The 27344-nt window shown below is 39.8% G+C and overlaps 1 protein-coding gene across 4 annotated transcripts; it reads left to right on the top strand.

Moving 5' to 3' along the window:
* Positions 1-24746, top strand: stxbp1b (syntaxin binding protein 1b). Of its 4 annotated transcripts, XM_053420889.1 has the most exons (20): positions 1-303; positions 6767-6816; positions 6946-7027; positions 8057-8133; positions 9127-9205; positions 9343-9446; positions 11125-11273; positions 11939-12023; positions 12766-12896; positions 13136-13243; positions 14373-14433; positions 15379-15444; positions 16207-16287; positions 16511-16649; positions 16952-17061; positions 17479-17580; positions 21562-21647; positions 21744-21898; positions 22271-22394; positions 23843-24746. In XM_053420889.1, the coding sequence occupies exons 1-19, from the start codon at positions 267-269 to the stop codon at positions 22378-22380; spliced, it is 1812 nt and encodes a 603-aa protein (XP_053276864.1). In that variant the 5' UTR covers positions 1-266; the 3' UTR covers positions 22381-22394; positions 23843-24746. The 4 variants fall into 4 exon arrangements, with proteins under 4 accessions (XP_053276864.1, XP_053276866.1, XP_053276862.1 ...); XM_053420891.1 differs by lacking the exon at positions 22271-22394; XM_053420887.1 differs by lacking the exon at positions 1-303 and having other exon boundaries at positions 6585-6816.
* The last annotated feature ends 2598 nt before the right edge of the window (positions 24747-27344 follow it).

The following is a 27344-nucleotide window of genomic DNA, read 5'->3' as shown; positions in this document are numbered from 1 at the left end:
ACGCTGTAAATATGCAGTTTTGGTATCATTTTTGTAACAGAGCCATGAGAAGTGATCCACAGTTTGTAGTCCAAGTGTGACAGAGTTTGTGCTGACTGTGCCAAGAGTTTTGAAAACGTTGACTTCGAGTAGAAGTGACACAAAGGCTTTTATTTTCGCTTTAATTGGAACGGAAGTGCGTGTGTTATTGATGTGGGCTTGTCACGAGTGTGGCCCCGCTTACTCAGTTGTGTGTGGAGAGCTGGACGCGCGGCAGAGGTCTCATCATGTCACCACTTGGACTAAAAGCCATTGCTGGAGAAAGTAAGATGTGTTTATATGATTTATAAAAATAGTTTTAATGTTATAACCCAACATGTTCACATAGTTCGTAGATGTCTGTAGAGTATTATTCCAAAGAGTCTGGAGTATTGTATAGGGATGAAGGGTTATCCACATTCAGTGGGAGATAGTCAGTGAGAGTATCGACGCTTTTCTTCCATGATGTAAATTTAGTTATTATTAATGGTGATATAGATGAAGCAGCTCCTGCTGACACGTTTAATCATTCTGGGAAATTCGATGCGCAAAAGAAGCGGTTAGACACATCCGAGGCACGCAGCTCACCAGATGGATGCTTCTCCAGATATCACCGTCAGTGTTTGGTGATGTTCGGTTGGACTTTAGTGTCATTTTCTATGTTTAATGATCCGCTTTTGGCGTTTGTCTGGAAAAGAGGAGCAGAGTCCTGGTTCTGCGTAAATCCTGCTTCGTTAATCTTTGCCTGTGCGGATTAAGAGCTGTGACATCATCCTCAGAGGAAGAGGAGAGGATAGGGATGAATGACACGAACAACTAACAAGCGTGTATTTGTGCTGTCAGCTGTCCAGTAGCCCATCATTGACCATCATTCAAACTTAGTTATTATATCGTAGAGATTTGCTTTCGCACGCAAGCAATTGCGATCTCACCGGACCAAAGATGCGCACGCTAAAATTGTTTTGATATTTACTGACAATTTATGGTCTGAAAACCATATGGTATGATAACAACATCACTTAATAAATGTATTCTAACTGTTATAATGTAATTGTTAGCAGATAGATAGTAAACACAATTTAATGTAGTTTACTGTGGACATTCATGAGTGGAGACTTCTCTGTGACAGATAATGAATGACAAAATATAATCAAACGCTGTTGCAATATCATATAATATCTAACATTCTTTGAGTTGTAGATAATAGTATTCAAGTGCAACATTGATGAGATTTTAATAAAAATCTCATCAAGAACATTTAGGTGCAGCACACATTGTGAACAAACATTTCATTAAACTGGCTGCTCTTGTGCTACATCTACATCAACCAGAACTGGTGGAATGTTCTCCTTAGATGGCGGCGTAAGGTCTAACAAACCTTTTGACATATTTTTATTTTCTCTGTAAGCTCTGGATGCAGCCCTCCAGTTCTCTCTCTGAATCTTTTTCTCTCGCTCTGTCAACTCACTTGACTTGGCATATGGAATCTCTCCCTGCTGTTTAATTCTCTCATAGCTGAAAAAGAGATGTAATGTCATGCAATAAATCAATACGTTATTTTGAACTAATGATAGATGAATTTTAATGCAAATATGCATTTCATCCAGGAATCAAAAACACATAGGAGCAATATGTACTTCATGTTGCTTTATTTTTAGTTTTCATTAAAAAAATGTTTTAACATACCTTTCTATTCTCTTAGCAAGGTTCTCCGCTCTTGCTACAGAGTCAGAATTAACCCGCTGCATATGGCGAGCGTTTTTTATTTTGCTTGGAAGTGGCACCTGGTAAAATAAATGTATACAGTTATAAATAAATAAACAGATATTTATAATAAATTACTAATAAATTCATAACCGTGATAAAATTACATGTTACATTTTTGGGGTGGTATTTATTCATCATATTATACAACATTTTTAAATAAACCGATGCTTCTGAAATATTAGAAAGAAATTCTCTAATTGCATAGAAATATTTTCCAAATAATACTAAAATAAAGTACTTTATGTATATAAATCCTTAATTGGATTGAAAAAAGCCCCCAAATTCCCAATCTAGGACAAATATCTATCATGTAAAACCCTCTGCAATGGACAGCTAATGGACATCATCGGAAAAAAGTTTGTTTTTATACTACGCTAGAAATATAAATGCAAATGCTTTGCAGTTTTGTACAGGATTACAAAAGACTTTGGAAATCATGCCAAATATGGCAGAAACTAAATTTGATTAGGGTTTGAGTAATTTCTAAGAAATGTTCACAAAAGGTTGCACCACATGATATTCTGACACTTTAAAAAACAAAAACATTTAAATAACTAATGGTTTTTGGAAATTTAAAGTGTGTACAGGTACTACATTTATATGGTATTTCTTTATGTATTCAAACCTTTTTTTAATAGAAGAAAATGCAGAAGAAATGCAGTCGGACAGAAAATATAGGCTTCACGTCAATGACCCACATAAAACAGACAGCTGGAGTACTGTGCTGAGACTTTCACTGAATTGAACAAAAAAGTGCATAGGATTTGAATCACTGACGATTTATACCTTTAACAAGACCACAACTGTGCCTTTTAGATGATAGACAATACATTGCAAGAAATTACAAAATACTAGCATACTCTACTGTACTCATCTACAATCTAGATCTATAGATTTGAACTTAATTCATGCTAAAATACCAACTGATCTCTTTATACTGGTCAAAGGTATTTCTGATTTCATAATTCTTTGTTGCTAGACTGTTAAATAAATTCATATTTATGTCACTCATGTGACACTTTTTTATCTCAGTGATCATTCACGAAATGAATACATGTATTTTCTGTTTAAGGATGAACACGTTTTGCTGAGTAATTACATTTATTCAACAGATCAAGTTAGCACCCAGCAGGTGTCCCAGAAACGGGACGCATGAAATATTCAGCTTGTCATCTTCACCGAGGAGACACATGCTGTTGAGGAAACAGTGACTCGCTCAGCTCGGGCGTATGCAGAGCTATATCATCATCCGTTTTCCAGGAGTGAAAGTAATTCAGGATCACCGTAAAAAATATCTATTATTATGGCATCATTTAAAATAATGTTAAAAACAAACAGGAACAACTTTTTTCTGTAAACTCAATCCTGGACGTATACTACAGTAAAGATACAGTGATATTAATGACAGTGGTAATGACTACTATTAACGGTATTGACTACCAATATGTCCTAATGCCACTTTGATAAAAAACTGTGACCGGAGATCTTCTTAAGTAATTGTTGGGGCATAATTGCAGATACTTAGTCAGATTAACCAGACCAGCTCTAATGACCCATGTGTGGGTTGACAGGGTTAATCACAAGAGCATTTAGGAGTATGCATTATATGCATTTTAACACAGGGACACTATATAGGTAAAGCAGGATCCACTTCAAGTGCCCAAAAGAAGACAAGTTACCTGTCTAATGAAAAACAACACCCTAAAAAATATAAAATCTTTTCACAAGGGAAATAATTTAAATCTTGTCTGTTAGAAGTCCCATCCCTTCAAAAGAAACAGCTGCAAAGCTCTGCAGTGTGAAGTACATAGACTTTATAAAACGTAAGTGTAGCAGCATTATGTGTAGTGTACCAGCACTGTATAGTGTGTGTGACAGGTTCGTTTAACAGTGTTTGTCTCTTTGCTATTTCTTTACAGCACACGAGCACCTATCAACAGGAGCATATATTTATAGAAATTCTGTTTACTTGTGATTCAAAAAACAATCCAAAATTGTGTCACACATTAAGCAGATAATTAGAGCAATATTTACCAAACAGAGACGTCATGCTTTTTTAATTTTTTTATTACACCTTTTAGTAAGTTTATAGTTTATAGTTGGTATTGAGTACTTCCACACCGGCTTGAGGATGAGGCAGAGTTAACAAGCACTGGGTCCTGGCACAAAGGGTCGGTCTGGGAACTCTTAATCATCCAAAGCTTGTGGAAACGCTAAAGCCCTAACCCAGAATTCAAATATTTAAAGTTAGTCCACTCAGTTGTCATGTTTGCATTTCCACTGATTAGAGAGGTGGTACCATTCCACTTTCTATACGTTAGGAGGGCCGACGCTTCACAAAATAGAATTGACATGCTCCGTCTTCATCAGAGGCCAAATTAACAAAAGACTACAGCCTATATGTTGTAATTGGATGTAGGATTTGAAAACTGGGCATTTAGCATTTAATCAAAATATGGAGAATTTTACAGTATAGTATCTATAGTACCTTGATCAAAACCTTCTTATTTTTTTATCATTACATTTTTATTTGACCTATAATGGTGTTTTCCAATGCAGCATGGGCACAGCACTGCTTGTAGAAGGGTTGTAGAGATGGAAGAAAGTCAGACATTAATGTTACTAATGAACACAGCCGTTTCCTCTTCCATTACATTTGCTTCTCTTACGCATGTTGCTAGTTACAGCTACTTACTGTGATCAAATATACAAACTATTACACAGATCTATCTACTGCAGCAGCCTGTTGTTGTTTATCCTGCCTGTGAAAGCTGCTTGCCGCTTGCCGGTGTGTCCCATTCTTTCACAACACCTCACCACTTAATCCTGTTGACTAATAGGATAAACGGGACCATTCACTGTTGCATACATCATTTACTGTCATTACCAGCTTTCCTCAGACAGCAGGGGCTGGCCGACTGGAAACTGGAGGATTTCAGAGAGCTGGTCCAGCGTGCAAGAAATGTTTCGTGATAAATCATAAAACAATTTTCATTTAATCTGAGACAAATATTAAAGAATTATCTTCAGTTTAACATTGTCCCAGTTATTTTCATGAGCTGTGCTGTTGGCTCAGATCTATCACAGTATCTCAGACATGTCCTTATTACATTTTTGAAGCACCTCTTTAATTGAAACGACACCCTGGCTCTTTGTATAAACAGGACATGTTGACTTATTATGGAAGTCTCTCTCTGTGTGCGTGTGTGTCTCTCTCTGTGTGCGTGTGTGTTTGTGTGTGTTTGTGTGTGTGTGTGTTTGTGTGTGTGTGTGTGTGTGTGTGTGTGTGCGAGAGCGGATGATGCTGCTTCCCCTGTGATGTCATGTCCGCTGACACAGAAACGGCCCAGAAATAGTGGTGGGGAGTGGTGGATGGGGTAAGAGGATTGGGAGCAGATTAGAGGCAGTGATTGCAGTGGGCCCTTCATGTTCAGTTTGACAGACCGGACGGGACTTAAACCCCCACTGAGGAAAATTGGGAAGCTGCTCATCAAAACAAGTGATAGGATGTCATGAAACGCCGGGTCCTGTCTCTCAAACATCAGTATGATTCACATCTCTTGAACTGATTCTTCTAGCTATGTTATTCTGTCAGTAATCAATTCAGTCCTCTTTTATTGATTATATTACAACATACATCATGGTGGTGTACAGTTTCTCCATGAGAGGGTCACAACTATTATCTGTGCCTTGGTTTTCCTGCTCTCCAGTTCTACTGCAGCAGCGCAGGAGTTTTATTTGGGTTTGTTTAAGGGAAATAGTTTTTACATTATCAAAGATAGTGTAAAATTATAAACTGAGTGGATATATTGTATTTGCATGGCGCATCTTCCCCATAGGTTTCCAAAAATGTAATTTTCTTGAATTGGTTTATTGTTATTTTTATCCTTTTGTAAATAATTTTTTAACTTTTTGAAGAAGAATGCTTTATAAACTATTATTATTATCATTAATTATTACCAACACATGCCTGTCCTTATAGACAGTGGGTGAACTGGGAGTTCGATAGTAGCCCGCTGATTAGTCTTCTCTAGGTTGAACTGGGTTATTCCAACTTTGTTGATGTCAGCATTACAAATTTACATATTATATTTATTTGCAAATCATGTTTAAAACCACGTGGTTCACTAGGTTTTGGGGTTTATAATGCTGTGAGGAAGGAGAAAAGTTTGATACTTGTCATACCTGCTGCAAGGAAACAGGATGTGAAAAACTCACATTGAACAGGATGTTAATAATTTTCATAATATTATGCAGGCAGAAGAAAGCTGTCATAGAAACTTGTATTTTATGGCCTGGTCAAACATAACTCCAAGGTTCCTCATAGTGGAGCTGGGATCCAAACTAACACCATCCAAGGTGACTATCTGGTCTGACAGTGTTTCGATGTTTAGGGCCAATTACACTGACCTCAGTTTTGTATGAATTAAGAAGTAATATGTTCTGGGTCATCCAGGCCTTGATGTTCTTGAGACATTCCTGATGATGAACTAAGTGATTAGTTTCAACAGGCTTCATAGATATATACAGCTGGGTTTCATCTGCATAACAATGGAAGTTTACGTGGTGCTTTCTGAAGATGTTGCCTCAAGGGAGCATAATAAGGTAAAGAGTATCGGTCCAAGGAAAGAACCTTGTGGAACTCCATAAATAACTTGTGTGTGCAATAAAACTTCATTGAATTTAATATAGAAATGGAGGAGTCGGTGTTAACATTAACAGATTGAAATCGATCTGATAAATATGACTTAAACCAGCCTCATGCCTTTCCTTTAATGACTACATTAGGATATTGAAAAAGAGGTGCAGAAGTACTGGCAGAAATACTTGCACAAAAATCCAATTTAAAGTTTACATCCAAGTATCTTTAGTAAAGATAGCTCGCTACAATCAAGTCTATTTTCGTATTTTTTATTATCATTTTCTTAGATGCACGTTTTTAGTTTTAATAATGTGGTATTAACCTTTTCTTTCTTTACAGAGATTATGAACAATGTCATCAAGAAGGCAAGAGAAAAAGGGAAGTGGAAGGTAATGGCCCTGTTATTCTAATCAGTCTTTCCTATCTCATCTCATCAAATTGAATCTAAATAGAATCACTCAAAATATTATAAATAAAAACCTATAAATAAGCTGCTGCTGTGTATACTTATGTTCTAGGTGCTGGTGGTGGACAAGCTGAGTATGAGGATGATTTCCTCCTGCTGTAAGATGACAGACATCATGTCAGAGGGAATCACCAGTAAGTACAACCGCCAAGGTCACCTCAGGTCACTTCAGCTGTAGATCTGAAGTCAGTTAGACCCAATGTGGTGCAATTTCATTTCATTTAGTTCAGCTAGGAGGATCTAATAACACCTATTGTCATGTGGATGTACAGGGGCTTTGTAGGTGGCATGAGCTTGAACCTCACAACGTCACTGGTTGACAATATTTCAGGAAGCTACACACAGTTACCACTGTGGTTGTTCAAGAAATAGTTCCAGCATATACAATAACTATGAAACAGCACAGGGTCCTTATATTAGTGTTTTATTGCACAGTATGTATAGTTTTTTAACTGGTCATCATTACAGGTGCTGGATCGGTGGTTTTTCATCAGGCTCATCATCTGTTTATTCGCACTAGAGATATACTAGTGATATTACAGCATTCTATACGTGATATTAATATTAAGCCTGTCTTTACAGTGGAGCTAAGGTCAGAGTGCTCTCTGTCTTCCACACACACACACACACACACACACACACACACATACACACCATTGGTTCCTTACCATTTAAAAAACTTGTATTTATGGTGATATTCAAATAAATGTGCCAAAGATTAATTCCCCCCAATTGTTATAGAAGCAAAGGATATTGATTTCATTTGAGGATGTCACTGCAGAATATAATTTAATGTTAGTCAATAATATGGGAGAGTAGCTTTAAGAGAGTGAAGACCTTCTACCAACTTATCTCTTCACTCCTTATTACCAACAGTCGTTCTTCAACCATCATATATAGCCCAAATATCCTAAAGTGTAAAAAATGGCTTTGCTTCCTGCTCTTTCAAAGGACTAAACAAAGAAATATTTCAAAAAGTTATCCAGCATACATAAGTGTTTTGAGAAATAAAAACTGTGAGTAAGGCAAAGAGTAAATACTTTGCCCAATCATTAAACATTGACTAATGTGAGGGCTCTGAGGGTCCGACAAACTACACAATCACAGTAAATGGAGCTGGATGGACAGGTATTGATTTATTGCTGTTTTCTTCTACTCCTCAGTTGTAGAAGACATAACGAAGCGGCGTGAGCCTCTACCCAGCATGGAAGCCATCTACCTGATCACACCTTCGGATGAGGTAAATCATACAGCTCCTCTACAAGCGTTTAGATTTCTATGGTAGAGAAAAAAATGTTTCACAGTTACTCACTAATGTCTTATTGGCTGCCTTCATTCTATGAATACAATAGGTGTAACAGTTATAGTTAGAGTCCCAATTCAGGGGCCACATCCTTCAGAGGCCGAACTGAAATGAGATGGTATGTTTGAAGGAGGAGATTATTGCTTGATTCACTAATGGCACATAACAAGAAAATGTTTTTTTAAGGGTCCATTGTTTATTTAGCATTTGTAACTTTAGCTATTTGATTGAGTCTAGGACTGTGAAGTCAAACACTATCAATAATTGACACGATATAATTTTCATCATAAGCAATATAATAAAAGTGTATTATAATGTATATCAATATATTGCTCATACACTGTGTAGGCACAGTGAGGAGGTGTAATATATAATTAATCTACCTCGGATTTAAAACGTTTTTCTGTTCATCAAGTGTTTAAATCTCTGCTTCCATCAGTAGCAAAAATCTGTCTTTAAACTTTACAGAAACTATAATGTGATATTTATCACGATAACTATCAAAATTAACTGATAAGAAATTGCTCATCGTAATATAATTATTGGCCTTATCGCCCAGCACTTTTTGAGTCTGATACTAACATTTGAAAATGTATTTCTGTTTGGTCTTTGTCATCTGCTACCATATTTATGAAATCCAATAAGTCACCAAGGCACAATGAATCCTTTGTTGCTTTGTCATTTGAAGGTTCCTAAAGATTGCCACTTTGAAACAATTGGTCTTCAAATTAAAAGGATGTGGCCCCTTAATTGTAAAACAGATATAGTTAGCTTGGATGGCAGTGGCAACCCAAGCATTTTACACATTAGATTATGCTCAAGTAAGTAACACAATCATCGGCATACACTCACAAACACCAGCAGTCATACACACAAACACACACAAGAAGCATCAGTTGCTTAGTCAAAACATGTTCTCTGTTGTCCAAGTCTGTTGAGAGTCTGATCGATGACTTCAGAGACCCACAGAATCCAAGGTACCGGGCAGCTCACGTCTTCTTCACCGACAGTGAGTAATTATTTTCTACCCAAACACGGCATACATGTAACATTTCAAAACTCACATCTGAACACGGAAACTGCACTGGTGTGCAGAGGGATAAAACCCATAGTGCAGTAATTCTATTTTTCTTTGGTTTTCTGCAGCGATTCCAGAAACCTTGTTTGGACTGTTGACCAAATCCCGCGCCTCCAAAGCCATGAAGGCCTTGACTGAGATCCATCTCGCCTTTCTGACCTATGAATCACAGGTAAGACTCTGTCCAGACTGGAATTAGACCACGGCATCTCGTAACCATCTACTTCAGGTGGGATAAATAAGATTTGGCTGAATTTCAGTCAACAGTGTGTAAAACCTGCAGAGAAAACTGTAGAGAAACAGTGTTGAGATGCAGTGTATAGGGGGTTTCTCTTTTTACATTATTTTAACTCTTTTTGTGTGTATACTGTGCATCATTGCTCAGGATCTGTAAGAAGATTTGGATGGGTGTGACGAATGATAAAGAAAACATGGTGACCAGAGTTTGATTATCTCTACAAAAGTAAACTCACCTTAAAGGTCAGGCTTCTTAGATAAGAACAGCCAGGTGTCATCTACATAACAATGAAAATGTGTGTGCTGCTTTCTGATATTTCTATATATTGCCTAAAGGAAGAACATACAAAGCGATAGTGTTGGTTCAAGAACAGAACCTTGTGGAACTCCAATACTAACTTTTGAGTGCATGTGGAGTCATTTTGAAAAATTTACAAATTTAAATATGATTAGTACGACTTAAACCAGCCTTGTTCGTCCCAAAAGCATGTTTACTGACTGAACAAAGGCCTTTCCTCTGCAAAGTATCACGTCATTGTTTTTTAATGAAAGAAAACCTTGATATAGGTATATTGGTGGCTCAAACATCTGGGTCAAGAGTAGCCCTTTCAAGCAGATGTTTAATTGCTTCAACCATAAAGGCCTGCAGTATATCTCCTGTTTATAAAGATAAATTAATTGAATTTATCATTAAAATGTGATTTGAATGTAAAATATTACTAAACAACATAGTTGTCTATGATTCAAGTTTAAGAAAGGGTTAGCGAGATCCAGATGAGAGAATCAGGCTATATATAATGGATAAATATGAATATGGAATATGAATATTACATTTTTATATGGATAAAAATGTAATGGTGGTAGGAAGTAAGTCCCATTTATGTGGTGTAGGATCAGTCAGAGTACCCCTTCCTATGAGAATAGGATGATACATCCTAAACCCCCCCTCTTCCTGTGACATTGACACAGTTCTTCAACAGAGGGAGACACAGTGAGGACTAGACTGAAACTGCTTTGTGTTGGGTCAGCTTTAGCCGTCAATCCTCTGCTGTTGTCGGGTCATTTTAATCCTGCAGTGGAAGGAACATATTAAACCAGCCCCACATCCCTGCCCTCTTTCTCCTGTTGCCTCATTGGCTGATCACAGATGAGACGTGTGACAGGAGACAGCGCAGGGAGTGTTATCACGTGATTTTTGTCAGTAACAGATGGGTGCATGTGTACTTGTGTTTGTAAGGGGGTGTGGTAAAGGGTTTAATTAGGGCCAGTCTATAGATAAAAGCTTCTATTGACCAATACATTTACATTTATTACTTTATCATTGAAATTTCCAGCTAAAATAATTCTAATTGACTCAAGTGTTCGATTTCTGTACATAATGTAATCTGTTATAATGTTATGTAATAGATGACAACATCCCAAATCCCATTCAGATCGTCATAGGGCATTATATATAATGAAGAATGGTATGCATACCTGTGTCAAATGCAGCCTATAGGTTAATATCTTCATGTAGAAAACCAGCATAGCATTGATGAGTTTAAATGTTGGAAACAGAAATAAAGTTGACATTGAACCTCAAGTTGTCACTTTGTTGTGTCATATGTGCCTAGGTCTTCTCCCTGGACAAAGTGGATGCCTTTCAGGACTTCTACAGCCCCTTTAAGGCTGATGTAAAGAATAACATGCTGGAGCGTTGTGCTGAGCAGATCGCTACCTTCTGTGCCACACTCAAAGAGTATCCTGGAGTCCGATACAGAGTGTAAGAACAGCCAGCACATTTCAATAGTCTTTTTTTCTGTGCAAATCTTAAAATGCATTTATCATAAAATGGTAAATACACTGCATTCATATGGCGGTTTTCCAGTCTTATCAACCACTCAAAGCAGTTTACAGTACAAATCAAATTTACCCCATTCACACATACATTCATACAGCACTTCTACATGCAGCACTTTTTCTGTCACACCATTCATTCACTGTCGGCCCAGCCATCCGAGACAATCTGAGGTTCAGTATCTTGCCCAATGACAATTCAGAATGGACAACTCTCTCCCTGAGCCACAGCCACCCCTTATAGGAATAAATGTTGTAAAAATATTAGGAACCACTCACGGAATAATCCATAGCAGTTCAACACCTCTACAAATGACCACCTACAATACATTTATCAGAACTGAATGGAGTTTTCAGGGTTTTATTCTAACTATCAGGATATTAAAGTCATTACTGTTGGACAAAGAACTCTGTGACACAAACCAAGATTAGACACTGGACTTTTCACTTCAGCTATTTTTTTTTAGGATTTCTCAACTTCAGGTTTGACTGAGTTTTTAGTTGTAATTGCTTACAGTTATCATCAGTGTTTCCTGGTTAGAAAACTGTTTTTGTGAGTTGCTGTATGTGTGTATGTGTTTGTGGGTTCAGGGAGTACAAAGACTGTGCAGTTCTGGCCCAGATGCTTCAGGAAAAGCTGGATGGCTACAAGGCTGATGACCCCACCATGGGAGAGGTAGGGATTTGGAGCTAAATGATGAAATTACTAACGATGAGCACCAGATGCATCATGGAAAAGTCAATATGTACAAAGATATATAACCCGACACTCACTTGACACAGCACGTATCGTATATGGATAATTTGCTAATTTCCTCATACATTTTTTGACCTGATTGTTGATAAATGCATGCCTTATTAAGACAATGAATATATTCAGATTTTTCAAACACAAAAACCAAATAAATATTAAGGACAATTCCTCCAGGAGTTTTTTTCAGCAGCGGAGGCAAAAGATTGAATTTGATTGGTGGACACATATATAACCTCGGTGTAAGTGTAACCACACTTTTGAATGCTTACTTCTCTCCGCCATTGTAATTTGTTCATGTAGTTAAGAGCACTGTGTAGCTGACGTTTGTCTCTGCCTGTGAATTTCAGTGGGAGAGCAACTCCTCCCCTGGTGATAACAACTCCAATGTGGTTGATCTTCATGATTTGAATCCAGCTGAAGAATGATATGCTTCTCTTTTAGTTTAGAAACAATTATAAATAGTTTATTAAAAAGTCCAAAGTTAGTAAATTTAGACGTTATGTTTAATCACCAGCTCTAGCAGTCGTATTCTTTGGAAAGTGTTAATGACCAAAGTCAACATCTGGTTGACCAGATACTGTGAAATGCAGCATTATAAAGTGGAATGGTGAGCTGTAAGAAACCATATCTGTCAGGCCTCCACAGAGTTTCATGTCTCCTCCAGGGTCCAGACAAGTCTCGTACTCAGCTCCTCATTCTGGATCGTGGCTTCGACCCTGTGACACCTGTCCTGCATGAGCTCACGCTGCAGGCCATGGCCTACGACCTGCTGGGAGTCGAGAACGATGTGTACAGGTAAAGACACTATAGAAGGACAGCTTCCAGGAGTCACTGAGCCGGAGCTGTCATTTAAGTATTTGTCTTTTATTTTGTTATTATTGTCACTGTCACTTTGTGGCTAATTCTTCAGTTGTGACCAGACGGCTCTTTAAGTTTAGCACAACACAAATGTCTCAGTCTATATGGTTAAACAAAACCCTGCCTCAGTTCAAGGAAGAAACATAACCTGTAACCTCTCACACCCTCTCTGTTAGTTTTGAGACCAGTGGGATGGGAGAGACGAGAATGAAGGAGGTGCTGCTGGATGAGGACGACGACCTGTGGCTGACTCTGAGACACAAACACATCGCAGAGGTGTCAACGTGAGTGAAGTTGACCCTCTCCTTACACATATACAGATTCACAGCAGGGTATTCCAAAACACAATAGCAACTTCCTTCTCGCGTTTTAAAATAGACTAAATTGAAAAATATTTTGTCACAGACAAATACTACAGAGGCCAACATAGTCAAAAGGAGGGTAACATGGAAACAACAAGGAACCATGATAGAATCTCCTCATGATCAATCAAAGACCAAAAAGTGAACAGATATATTTGGTTACATTTTACACATTATTACATCTAAATTAGGGTGCCAGGGAATGAAAGTCTTTCGTATTATATCAATATATTTATATAAAATCAGGGCTGTCAAATGTTGAACATTTTTTATCAGATTATTCACAATCTCAGTATATTGTTGTGGGAATGGAAAAGGCGGATATATACATTTAACATTTGTTTTTTATTGATGACAAGTCCAAATGAAAGAGTTATTAAGATTGAAAAATATAATAAAACCAAACTAAAACATAACACACCATAATTAAATGTGGCTGTCTCTTTACTATGTCTCTGAGCAAACATAGGATGATGTTATTTAGAACATTTCTTTTTTATCAGACTCAAAGAACCTTTATACTAATCAATTGGGGCAACTTAGCCTTTGCTCTTTTAAATCAAACAAACCTTTGAAAAACCTTTACACAATTATATGTGAATGTGAAATCTGAATCGGAGTTCATCTATAGAAGCAGTGTTGAGCCAGTTCACACTTAAAAAGAACGAGTTCCAAGTTCAGTTCATGCAGATGAAAATGAACTAGTTCACGTTCATAGTTAATTTTTACTAAGATGATTTAGGTGAAAAACGTCCGGTCATGTGTTTGGTTATGAATCAATGGTGCCAAACATCTTGGGACCACTGACAGTGTAAAAGCAGGTGTTCGATTTTTTTCTTCATGGCATGGGACAGATTTTGACAACTGCAATTCACTGACAGGAACTTGAACACATTATGTCTCTTTAATGTTAAGAGATGCTTCCTTTTCCATCACACACCTAAATCTGTGGAAGAAAGCCAGCACAGAACACTTATTCATCTCAGGGAATATGATACAGAACACCCAAGTTTGTCATTTCTGACCATCTCTTTTTCAATCCTTTGCACAGGGCTGTGACCCGTTCTCTGAAAGAATTCTCTGCCGACAAAAAAGTGAACACTGGAGAAAAGGTAAAGGACAAACTGGACTCTATCTGCTATAGTTTCAGGATCTGTGACCGTGTCGCTGCTCTTTACTGTCCTTCACGTTAAAAAAAAAAAGAAGCAGATTCAGAGAACAACGCAGAAGTCTTGTACTTTACTGTGATTTTTAGTATTTCTTCAACTTCAAATCCTATATTATGGTTGAAGACACCAAGTCAACAGAAGAATAATTCCATTAAAAGTACCTCAGTTAACTAAAAGAATACAATCAGTTGTCCTAGTGATAGACATCCTGAATTTAGTTTGACGTCGCATAGTTCTGCTTGTTGCCATATGCCAAACATGATTTTGAAGCAAAAACGCTTCCATTCACTCTGGTTATGGAAGCCCCCCCCCCCCCCCCCCCCCCCCCCCCCCCCCCCCCAGCCCAGCTGCTTCCTGGCACAAGTATAATTCTATGTCTCTAATGATATGCGTCAATTTTATACTCACATGTAGAACATGGACACAGCCAACTTAGTGATGTATGGCACTGGTCAAACTCATCATTCACAGGCTCATGTTGTCTGGCAGATTTGGGTCAGCTTTCAAGAAAATACACCCGCCTCTGCACTAGAGGGTGCAGTTCCTCTCGTGTTCTGATTGTCAATGGTCTGCATGACCTAAATATAAAGTAACTTTAATTTGTAATTATCCTGGCCTGTCCTCACTTATCACCACATTCATCATCAATTGTGGTTTTGGTTAATGCACAAGCTTTAGTGTGATAAATATAAAGAATTATAATAAATAATAATTGTAGACGTCACATAAATATTACGTAATAAAAATTACCTTATCTGCTTCTAATAGAAGTGACGTAAAAGTTCCTAAATGGTATACAAAACATATAACTGTAGTAATATATCAGAGGAAAACTGTAATTAACTATTTTCTCTTTTAATAAGTGCCTCAATCATCTGTGTGTTTCAGACCACCATGAAGGAACTGGCTCAGATGCTGAAGAAGATGCCCCAGTATCAGAAGGAGCTTAGTAAGGTAGGAATTCAAGTGTTACTAGTGTACATGTGTAGGTACAGCATGCTCATGGCTCTCAGAGAGGGGACCCACGGGCACGTCACAGGAGACATGTGAATTTGTTAAAAAAAAACATATAGGATACAAAAAGGGAAGCAGGAAAACGAGGGACAAAGGACTGAGGTGAAATCCCAAACATGATCAGGTGCTGGAGAGCTTAGAGAGAGAGTGGAAATAAAGCAATAAATCGCCCATACCATAGAGCTGATAAGGGAATGTAGAAAAGGAGAGCAGAGGAATGGAGACGAGTATTTCTACTGGTGAGCTTGTCATTCTACTAGCAGGAAATGCAGGTAGGTGTGAGTCTGAAACTCATCACCATGAGGTATTGTATCTCTTCATGTGGGAGGTAAAGTGGCCACTCTATCACTCCCTGTATTGTGTTGGGTTCGGGCTGCACAATATAAGCCTGATAATAGCCTGACCCCACCAATGTAAAGCATCTGAACAGAAGATGAGCATCAGGTGCAACTTTTGATTTAACTTTTAACTTGTACTATTTTTTACTTGTACTGTTTTCATAATATATGGCACATCATGGAATCCGCACAACCTCCTGACAGACCTTTACCTTCTGCCCCATAATATTACAATGCTGCTCTACATTATGCTGAAATTGACCAAAGTGTAAACAACATGCTTTTTTAATACTGTGTGCAGTCGATTATTTCCTCTCTGCAAAATCACTCAGTGACACTAAGCATCTGTCCTCTCTGACCTCAGTATTCAACTCATCTCCACCTGGCTGAGGACTGTATGAACCGCTACCAGGGTACTGTGGACAAACTCTGTCGTGTAGAACAGGTAAATCTCCATTGATTATTTAGTAGACTGTGTGCAATATACTTGTGTGCTTTACTTTCAGATATTTCAGTCTCATGCCTGTGGATTAAGTATCTAGGTCATTTTGAGGATGTCGTTACCTGGTACAGAGGATATCAACTATACACATACCATGTATGGTCAAAATGGAGCTTATGTGGACGTCATGTTGAGCTTTGGTTACTTCTGTCCTCTGTCCTTTAAGGATCTGGCAATGGGCACAGATGCAGAGGGAGAGAAGATCAAGGATCCCATGAGGCTCATTGTACCCGTTCTACTAGACCCCAATGTCGGTGTCACTGACAAGATCCGCATCATCCTGCTCTACATCTTCCTCAAGAACGGTCAGATCCCCACTGTCCTCCTGTTGTTTTTCATATCAGTATCATCTTTAGAAGGAGCGAGAGAAAATAAGAATGTGACATTATTCCTGTATTTCAACAGATTTCATTTAATCTTAGTGTTTTTGCCTTCATGTTTCTTTTTTTTTCTTTTTTTTTGTGCTAATCAATTTTCAGTTTACCTTTGTATTGGCATGCATTGCACAATTTTTGTAAATGTGCCTGCTCTCATGCATGTGTGTGTTGCATGTGTTGACTGAAAATCTGCGCTGCATGGGTTTTGTGTGTCTGCATGTGGATGTTAGGGGTGACTGAGGAGAACCTGTGTAAGCTCCTTCAGCATGCCAGCATCCCACCAGAGGACAGTGACATCATTTCCAACATGGCACACATGGGTGTTCCTATTATCACTGAGGTGAGCTGTCCTGGCTCAGTGTCTCATTATAAACTTTAACCTGTCCACTATCTCCTTATTACCTCCATTAAAACTGTTATTCAGGACCACTGATACTGTAGATGATATATAATAATGAAATATAATAAGAGGGTTGGAAAGAATTTGTATTATTTCTGTTTTCTAAACCTTGTGTCACAGTCATTGAGATGACCACAATTTCCTAAACCCAGTAGCACAATAAGAAAAAAACATTAAAATGAGTATAGAAAAATATTTTGAGGCCGAAATGAACCAAAATAACTCAAACTCATCAGGATCAAGATGATCAGCTGGCATGTAGTCTGATAAATGGCACGCTCTTCATCTTCCTCAGTGAGCTGATCTGATGATGTGAGTGGAGAAAGTACATGAGAGTTGAGTGTGGTTTTTTCACAGGGCATCGCAAAGAAAACCAAGAAACCGGATCGTAAAGAGCGAATCAGTGAGCAGACCTACCAGCTGTCCAGGTGGACTCCTCACGTCAAGGACCTCATTGAGGTACCTGACATGTGGCAGAATGACGATATACTAATGTTTACTACACACATGCATCTTAACAATGTTTTATTAATAGTTCTGATTTTCAAAATGTAATGATAAATCTTCCACCAGTTAATTTGACAGGGCAACGTGTTCTTTTGAAGGAAGGACTAAGGCCCCATTCAGACTTGTTTAATTTCTCTATGGGAGGCCGGGCCAGCCCTATAAATTTGGGGGCCCAAAGCAGGATAGGTTTGGGGGAAGAGATAGTGAAGCTTTTGCACGTGCCTATAAACCGTATTCATTTGAAGCCTATTAGTTTAAAGTAAACCATTGTCTTGATTACTATAGTTAAATAATGTGTGAAATCAATTAGTTTAAAAGAAATTACCAATTTTTTCGGTCTTGCACACTCATGTGATGTTAATTATATTACTTTTTCACTTTAAAAAGTACTTTTTTAAATTAGTTTAATAAAAAAACATATTTTGTCACTAAATGTTATTTATCTTGTAAAAGGGACAGGCAAAAGGAAAAGTTAAAAAGAAGTAAAAAACTGTCAGGGATAACAGCTGAGTATGGAAAAATCATCTCAATCGCCATCTGTTTGCTGGCTGTAGTATAGGCAATAAACCCTGCCTCCTCCAGGTTAGCATATGAAACATGGGCCAAACGAAAAAGTACCCATCAGGTAATTTTTTCTCAAAGATTGTTTCTGTCATTTAAGTTAGTTCATATCACACTGATATAGGTCCAAGTGCTCCTTTTTGGCTCCTTAAGTTTGATTTTAATTAATTTTGACGCTATCAAAACGAAGTGAAATGTCATTATTGACATGTGTACAGTGACCACGATAGCGCGATAACTGCTGCACAGAATATGGCTCCCAATAACATCATTGGTGCAAATGACAACATTTCTGGATACTGGGAAGAAGTGGAGATGTGTTGTTCATTTTTATATACTGTCAATGTTAGTGAGCTTAACTTCAGAGGAGGTGGCCTTGGTGACTAGAAAGGGCGAATAGATAGATATAATCCTTTAATAGTCCCACAGTGGGGAAATTTGAGGGTTTACAACAGCAGCGCAGGTACAGTGCAACAAGAGAAAAAGAAAGAGCAAAAAAAACATAGTAAGAAACAAAAACAACAATGAGCAACAAAAAGTAAATAGTAAATAAATTGTAAATAATAGAACAATTAAATAATTAAATTAAATAATTAAATAAATTCCACAAATTGTGTTGTGTGTTAAATGTTAAATGGGATCACAGCTGGTTGTACAGTCTGACAGCAGCAGGAAGGAAGGACCTGCGGTACCTCTCCCTCACACACCGGGGGTGAATCAGGCGGTGGCTGAAGGAGCTGTTAAGAGCTGCCAGGGTATCCCGCATGGGGTGGGAGGAGTTGTCCATCAGGGAGGATAGTTTAGCAACCATCCTCCTGTCTCCTACCACCTCCACCGTATCCAGTGGACACCCCAGCACACTGCTGGCCTTCCTGATGAGCTTGTTAAGTCTCTTCCTGTCAGCTGTCGAGATGCTGCTGCCCCAGCAGACCACTCCAAAGAAGATGGCTGATGCCACCACCGAGTCGAAGAAGGTCCTCAGGAGTGCTCCCTGCACACCAAAAGACCTCAGACTCCTCAGCAGATAGAGTCTGCTCTTTCCCTTCTTGTAGATAGCCTGTGTGTGATCAGTCCAGTCCAGATTATTGTTCAGGTGAACACCCAGGTACTTATAAGATCTCACAATGTCAATGTCCGTTCCCTGGATGTTCACTGGTGTCGGAGGAGAGTGTTTACTCCGGTGGAAGTCCACCACCAGCTCCTTGGTTTTTCCAGAGTTGATCTGGAGGCAGTTCCGCTGGCACCATGTTATGAAGTCCTCGTTCAGTTCTCTGTACTCCCTGTCATCACCGGCAGAAATGAGGCCGACGATTGCAGAGTCATCAGAGTATTTTTGCAGCTGGCAGTTAGTGGAGTTGTATGAGAAGTCCGAGGTGTAGATGGTGAAGAGGAATGGAGCTAGAACGGTTCCTTGTGGGGCCCCCGTGCTGCAGGACACCAGGTCAGACTCACACCCGCGTATCCGCACATACTGTGGACGGTTGGTGAGATAGTCCAGGATCCATGCGGTGAGGTGGTGGTCCACTCCGGTCTGCTCCAGCTTGTCCCTCAGAAGTAGAGGCTGGATGCTGTTGAAGGCACTGGAGAAATCAAAGAACATTATCCTCACAGGGCTTCCAGCCTTTTCCAGGTGAGAAAGGCATCTGTGTAGCAAGTAGATGACAGCGTCATCCACCCCGATGCCAGACTGGTAGGCGAACTGGAGCGGGTCCAAAGATGAGCTCACCAGGGGGCGGGGATGTACAAGGACCAGCCTCTCTAGCGTCTTCATCAGGTGGGATGTTAATGCCACCGGTCTGAAGCTGCTGAAGTCCTTGGGTCGCGGGGTCTTTGGGACTGGCACCACGCAGGAAGTTTTCCACAGCTGTGGTACTCTCCCCAGCCTCAAGCTCAGGTTGAAGACGTGCGTCACTATCCCACACAGCTGGACTGCGCTGGACCTGAGGAGCCTTGAGCTGATCCCGTCTGGACCCGTGGCCTTCCTCACCTTCATCCTGCTCAGTTCTTTCCTCACCTGGGCAGTTGTGAGGGACAAGTTGGGGGATGGGGGCTGAGTGCCATGGGTTATTGGGGGGGGGGGGGGGGGGGGGGGGGGGGGGGGGGGCAGTCCACAGGGGGTTGCAGCAGCAGAGAGGACTGGATGGGGGGAGGGGTGAGTGGCTGATCGAATCTGTTGAAGAACAAGTTCAGGTCATTCACCCACTTCTGGTCCCCCGTAGGCTGTTGGTTTGGCCCCTTGAAACCAGACATGGTCTTCAGGCCCTTCCAGACCCCGCTGATGTTGTTCTGCTGCAGCTGGTCCTCCATCTTCATCCTGTAGACTTTCTTCCCATCCCTTATCTTCCTCCTCAGCTCCCTCTGCACAGTCTTTAGCTCATCCCTGTTACCTGATCTAAAGACCCTCTTCTTTTCATTGAGGAGGGCCTTTATTTCAGGGGTGATCCATGGTTTGCTGTTGGAGAAACACCGTACAGTCTTGGTAGGGACGGTGTTCTCCATACAGAAGTTGATATAGTCCGTTATGCAGGTAGTGAGACTGTCGATGTCCTCCCCATGGTCATCACTGAATACTTCCCAAACAGTAGAGTCAAAGCAGTCCTTCAGAGCCTCCTCTGCTTCCTCGGACCATCTTGTTACTGTGCGAGTCACAGCTGGCTGCCTTTGCACAAGAGGTTTATACACAGGCAGGAGGTGCACCAGGTTGTGGTCAGATCTTCCCAGGGGAGGAAGAGGTGATGAAGAGTAGGCCTCCTTGGTGTTGGCATATAAGAGGTCCAGTGTCTTATTTTCTCTGGTGTGGCAGGTGACATACTGGGTGAATGTGGGTAGAGTGGAGGACGGAGAGGCATGATTAAAGTCACCAGAGAGAAGGAGGAGTGCATTGGGGTGTTGGGTCAACAGCCTGCTTGTCGCCGAGTGGATGACGTCACAGGCCGCCTCAGCATTAGCAGAGGGGGGAACATATGCAGCCATCACAATAACATGCGAGAATTCCCGTGGTAGGTAGCTTGGCCTCATGCTAACGGCTAACAGCTCAATGTCCTTGGTACAGGTCTGCTCCTTAACAGTGATGTGCCCAGGGTTACACCATCTGTCATTAACAAACACTGCCAGACCTCCTCCCTTTCTCTTCCCGCTCTCCGTTGTCCTGTCCGCCCGTATGATGCGGAACCCGTCCAGTGTAGCATGTGTGTCCGGGGTTAGCTCCGTTAGCCATGTCTCCGTAAACAACATGAGGCTACACTCACGGTATTCCATTTGATGGCGAGTCAGCGCTGGTAACTCGTCCATCTTGTTGAATGAGGCTTTAGATAGTATTTTAGTTGGGAACTGTAACATAGATGATGCTAACCATTGTATATTTTCCCACAGGATGCCATTGAGGACAAACTTGACCCCAAACTGTACCCATATATTTCCCAGCGACAAGTGTCCTCCAAAGCCAGTGCTCCATCCAGGTGTGAAGTCTTTTGTGTGCTTATATTTAATTGAACACATAACTTGTATAAACAGTTATATATACTGTATCTATTTAAATTTTTCTCGCCATTCAGTGCTCGCTATGGTAACTGGCACAAGAACAGAGGCCCCACAGAGATTAAGACGGGGCCGAGGATCATCATCTTCATTATCGGAGGGATGACGTACAGCGAGATGCGTTGCGTGTATGAGGTCACCCAGGCCAATGGCAAGTGGGAGGCCCTGATCGGTGAGTTCACTGAACAGAGAAATTGCTGACAAGGGTATTCAGCCACGCTTAAAGAGGCACTCTGCCAGTTTTACACATGCAGGTCATAATGTCCTCATAATGTCTGTCGCTCTGAAGGAACTTTATCAAATCTGAGAAAAAACAGCTAAATCCTCTGCAGTTCAGATATCATCAGGCCTTCGGTCAGACTCCTTTGTCCCACTTGCCTGTACCTTCACCCTGACCTCTAAGGACAGGCTGTATTTGGCAACATTTTGCAACTTTTTATCAAGACCTCAGTGAATTCATCTATTTCATTGTTATAAGACTAACACACAAAGTTCCACCCAGGATTCAGTCCGTGCTGAGAATTCAGGTTTTTGTTCCCTTTAGGTTCCACCCATATTCTCACCCCACCTAAATACTTAAAGGAACTTCAGCACCCAGACTTCTTGGACCCCAATGCCGCACCAGAGGGCACAGAGGAGACGCCTGCAGAATGAAAAGAACTTTGGAAGTAAATACAAAGGATTTGATGTGATTTGTGAATCCCAATGTTACCTGTGTGACCAGTGACTCACCCTGACCCACTGCTCCCTGCAGTTGTTTTTTACTGACTCATTTACCACTACATTATCTTGTTGGCTTTCTAACCTTTTATCATCTGTGCTTTCCTTTAACATCCCTGGCTTCACTATTTCCCACTCACACTGTTTATATACATAATGTTGCTAAGAGGAGAAGTTGCAGCAAATATATTTAATGTAAATAATCCTTCAAGGTAATGGAGGAATTAATTATGTTGAAGTAGTTCAAAAATTAATCCGGCTTCATCTGTAGTTTTACAAAACCTGTTCCTCCGGCTATAGGTTCCTTAAATTCCAAAATGACAGATGATCAACATGTACTGACAGTTTCATATTTGGAATCATTTCAGAAAAGAATGCTGAAGGATGATTCCAGTTAATAACAATATGGTATTTGTTTCATTTGGTCTTTATTCATCTGTATCAGTATAGGTAAAATTATACTCATCAAAGTAAGATTAGCGATAATGAGGGATTTAAAATAAAATCAAAGGTTATCCAGATCATCAGTTTTTTGGTACAGTGGTTAAGAGCAGGAAGTCAGTTTGTAAACTCATAGAAACAGCTTTGTTATTATCAAGATAATTTGACCTCAAGCACCATTATCAGAACCTTTCGATGGATGTGCACGATTAACTTATTTCACCGGAATTATTGGGAGCTGCCATCTTGCAATATGATATCCAACTCTTATAATGCATCCATGGTTATCTGAAAAATATAAGACCATAGTTTTGACTTTATTTTAATACTTGAAAACCAACTGTATCACCAGACAAGGCCATTGGTAAATGATATCGGAAGAAATAGAAAAGAAGAAAAGATTTGTTGTTTTACTTCCTTTACATCTGCACATGGCAGCGGGACTGGTGAAGGTTAGGGATAGATGGGGGCGAAGGAAAATGGTTGGTGGTTGGTAGTTCTGATATGAAGGGAGGACAATACTTGCAATAGCATATGTGGTGTCATATGGACCAATAATAAGGATAATGTAAGTTGCATTGCCCAATCAGCTGGAACCAAACTGACACCAAATCGAACCATACATTAGTTGAACAATATGCTGTTTTATACCAGTTAATATAAATTATAAGGTGTAAGTTACAAGGAGTAAATTGTGTAATATACAGATACTAGGACGGATGTCTGCCTGGTCGTCTGTCTGTGCGTTTAGATTTCTGTGATTTCTATAAATAACTTGCTTACCACAATGGTGCAGGAATGACTTGAAATGAAGACCTTGGAGTATTTGGGATATTAGACTGATCTGAACTGATTGACAAAAGGAAAAACAAAGTCCAGATGGACTTTGAGTGCCTTTTTTTGGTATTTAAGATCGCATTGAACTGTGACCATGTGTTCCTCTTGTGTCTTTCAGGATCATTGGAAATCCTCACCCCTGCTCGCCTTCTGAAAACCCTCAAAGACCTAGCGAGAGAAACACAGACCAGTTAAGAAGTTCCTCTAGTTCGCCCCCCTCAGCCTCATTCATGAATAACAGCCCCCACCCCCAGCATGACACATCAAACATACACTCAATACAGTGCAGGATTCAATGGCTGCTGACTCACAAACCAAACTGTGTTTTAAATTGAGCGTGTTGATGTTGATCAAAATGTATTGGGAGAGACTGAGTTTATGTTCTGTGTGGTCCATTGTGCTCTGTGTGATGATCATTTGGAAAAGTCATGTTTAGATGACTGGATGAGATATGGAGGTAATGGGATATAAATGAAAACTGTATAATAATCAAGGGTATTGAGTATATGCTCCAACAATGGTCCACTGCTTCTCAGTTATGATGGAAAATTATAACACAGAATATTCACTTCTACTATAACCCATCCCCCACCAGTACACAGCTTCCTTCTTTTATTTTGTTGGAGCATGCCAGTTTTAATGTAGTGCTTCCCTTACAGTAGCAACCAAACAATACTGTATAAATAGACAGATTGACTGTGATGTGTCTGACCTTGGAAATGCCAATGTACTCTGAAGTTATATCTAACTGTAGATTAGGCATCTCAAAGATAAATATACACCTTAGTTGTTTTGTGCATTGTCTCATGACTAAGCAGTGTTTATGACTTTATATTATTTCCTGTAGAGATTGAGCTACATTTTGCTCCCCCATGTGTGACCACATTGTTGTCTTGTTTTCTTTGTTGTAGTGATTTTCTGTAACTGTGTATGAGGAGAGAGGTCAGTATAATCACAAGTCTGTGTTTGTATGTCCACATGCATGAGCAATGCTTGCTGCAGGATATGTCTTGAGCTAATAAAGCGGCTTCTATTAAACTCTTCATAAGTTTTTGTTTAACTCTGCAGCAGTCGTCAAAATGATCCTGAAATATCCAAGAGCTCTTGAAAGTACAAAGTGTGAGCCCAGGTCATCTAAATAGAAACTTGTAGGGATGACAACATTAATCTTTCTTCTCAAATAACAGTCAAGTCAGTTATGTTAATCTATATATTTATTTATCTATTCATTTTAGAGCCAAGATCATCATTCAACTTGAGAACAAAATATAAAAGCCTGCACACAGAGGAATTGAAGGAGCTTTTCTAGTCTTGATGACCACTCAAAGCTCTTTACAGCACAGTTTTACATTCCCCCATTCACAAACACATTCATACAGTGCATCTATTTGCATCACTTTGTTGTTCTATGTGGGGAAATTCAGGGTTCAGCATCTTGCCCAAGGACACTTCGGCATGCAGATGGGGAAGACTGGGGATCGAACTGCTGACCTTCAGGTTGGAGGACAACTACCCTTCCTCTCAGCCGCCCCAGTGAAAAAAGTTTAGTGAAAAAAGTAGGTCCTGAGTCTGTTACAATTAGAGTGTCTCTCCTAACTCAGGAACAACTTTTTGCTTCGGGATATTCTATTAATATGGGTTAAGAAATTAAAACCCTAAAAACGAATTTCCTGCAACAACCTCTGAATGTCCAACCACTGTTCATGAAACATCGGCACTGACTGAAAGAAAACAACTTGATCCAAGTGTCAGAATGTTGGGTGTGGTGATTCTTTATAATTAATTCAATTTAAGACATTAAAGCATAATATAACATAATGGATGAGGGCATCAAAGTGGGTGCTGCTTGGCTTTGTTTTTGTCAAAATCTGTTTTTTTAACCTTCATTGCTTCCATTTAGTGTATAAGTTTACATGGACAATATTCCTCACTAACTGTATACTCAGGCAAAGGTCTAGATCTAGACTTCTTCTTCCACTTCTTCACTAAACTTAAAAGTACATTCATCTTATGGTTTCTTTTCATTTCTACTCAGAAATATTGGTTTCATCACAGTTTTTTCCACGTAAAACATTAGTTTACCTTGACCTAGTACCGTCCTTCCTGCATTTTAATGTGATTAACCTGGTTATGTAATCTATTACGAACATGGAGCTGTATTTCTTTATAAATCCACTGGAGGGAGCTTTTGTCCAGCGCTGATAAAAGCTGTTTAAAGAGTGGGACAGATGAGACACTGAGCCGTGTGAACACAGCCGTGATGGACAATTACTTATTTCTCATTTAAGAGAATTGGATTGCTGTTTTGATCGATGCTTTTGTTCAGGTGAAAAAGTGAGTTGAAAAGGCAATGAGCTGATCTGGACGCAACTCATCAGTAAACCAGGGTCAGTTCGCAACACTACAAACCCTCACCAACATGTATTGTACCTGCTCTGTGAATAGGCTGGCACTCTGCCCGAGGTATAAGCAGCTAGACACTACATTTCCTTTCAGAAATCCTGTGGAAATGATGCCGTGCCATCAGTCTGGCACAAGCTCCATTTATTTATTTATAATCGTTTTAGTTCTCTCAAGGCCGCAGGCGGAGAGGGAGGCAGCGTAAGATGTTGTGAATCATTTCAGTGCTATGGAAACCAGTATTTTCTAGAGACAAAGGTGAGAACAGCTGAGCACATGTCCACCTCTGTTATGTGGAATACAGCACACAAGCTTATATAACCAGAACATCTCGTCGGGTCTGTGCAGAGGGAATTCCTCTATGCTTCGGTTTCAGTATTTACTTCCCAGTCCCACCCTCACTTACTGCCCAAGCTCCTTCAATTCAAAGATGCAATTTGTTTAGCATATCCGAGAGAGTCTCTGTAGAATCGGAAAAATGGGGCAGCTCTGTGAGTCTGTAGAAACCAATTCAACATCAAGATCATATCTTCACTTGTGATTGTGTATCTAAAGCTGCTTTCAGACATGCACTGGACATTCTCCGTAGAGGCTACATGTGTTATTGCAAATGGCCAAGTGAGTTTCTGTGGACCCCCTCTGTCCAGCCCCTGGTATAAAGTCTGCAGAAAGTCGGGAGACGTGAGAACACAGAGGGAGATCATATGCAGGATTCACCGACTGCAAGTTGTTGATCACGCAATAGAAGCAAAACAAACAATCGTAGGGAAAAGTGGTATCATACAAGTAGTAGACACCGACAAAAATGTTGGTAATAAGGGCAGACACTGGTTAAGATGTGCTGTAAAAAAAATAGGTGACCTCTACAGCAGATTGAATACATTACATCCTCCCTCTTTATGCTGCACTACCACTCACTTGGATCCTGCGGTGGATTTGTTGCGGCTTGTTGTGTCTGAGCAGAGAATCTCCTGCTGAGTTTTGCATGTGTGTAACTCTGCAGAAAGTCTAGACCCAATTCTCACAGACATCTTAATGTCAGACAACAGGGTCCATTCAGAAAAAAATATTTATAAAAGTCTCATCCAGAGACAACAACAAATGTGTAACACAAACTGGTGTTAGTTTGTGAACATAAAGACATGAGATTGTGTGATCGTGAAATTACAGTGAGATGACCTCAGACTTTCTGTAATCTCACAGTTTATATAATTTGTGTG

This window comes from Pleuronectes platessa, chromosome 4, assembly GCF_947347685.1.
Source record: "Pleuronectes platessa chromosome 4, fPlePla1.1, whole genome shotgun sequence".
Taxonomy (NCBI): Eukaryota; Metazoa; Chordata; class Actinopteri; order Pleuronectiformes; family Pleuronectidae; genus Pleuronectes; species Pleuronectes platessa.
This window is presented reverse-complemented; position numbering and strand designations above follow the sequence as displayed.

What these genes read in the sequence shown, in the direction of transcription:
- stxbp1b (XM_053420887.1), top strand. Translation starts at nt 6,715, where the DNA reads ATGCACGTTTTTAGTTTTAATAATGTGGTATTAACCTTTTCTTTCTTT. An exon ending in TCACGTCTTCTTCACCGACA is followed by an intron (nt 9,206 to 9,342) that starts GTGAGTAATTAT and finishes GGTTTTCTGCAG; the next exon opens with CGATTCCAGAAACCTTGTTT. An exon ending in TTCTGACCTATGAATCACAG is followed by an intron (nt 9,447 to 11,124) that starts GTAAGACTCTGT and finishes ATATGTGCCTAG; the next exon opens with GTCTTCTCCCTGGACAAAGT.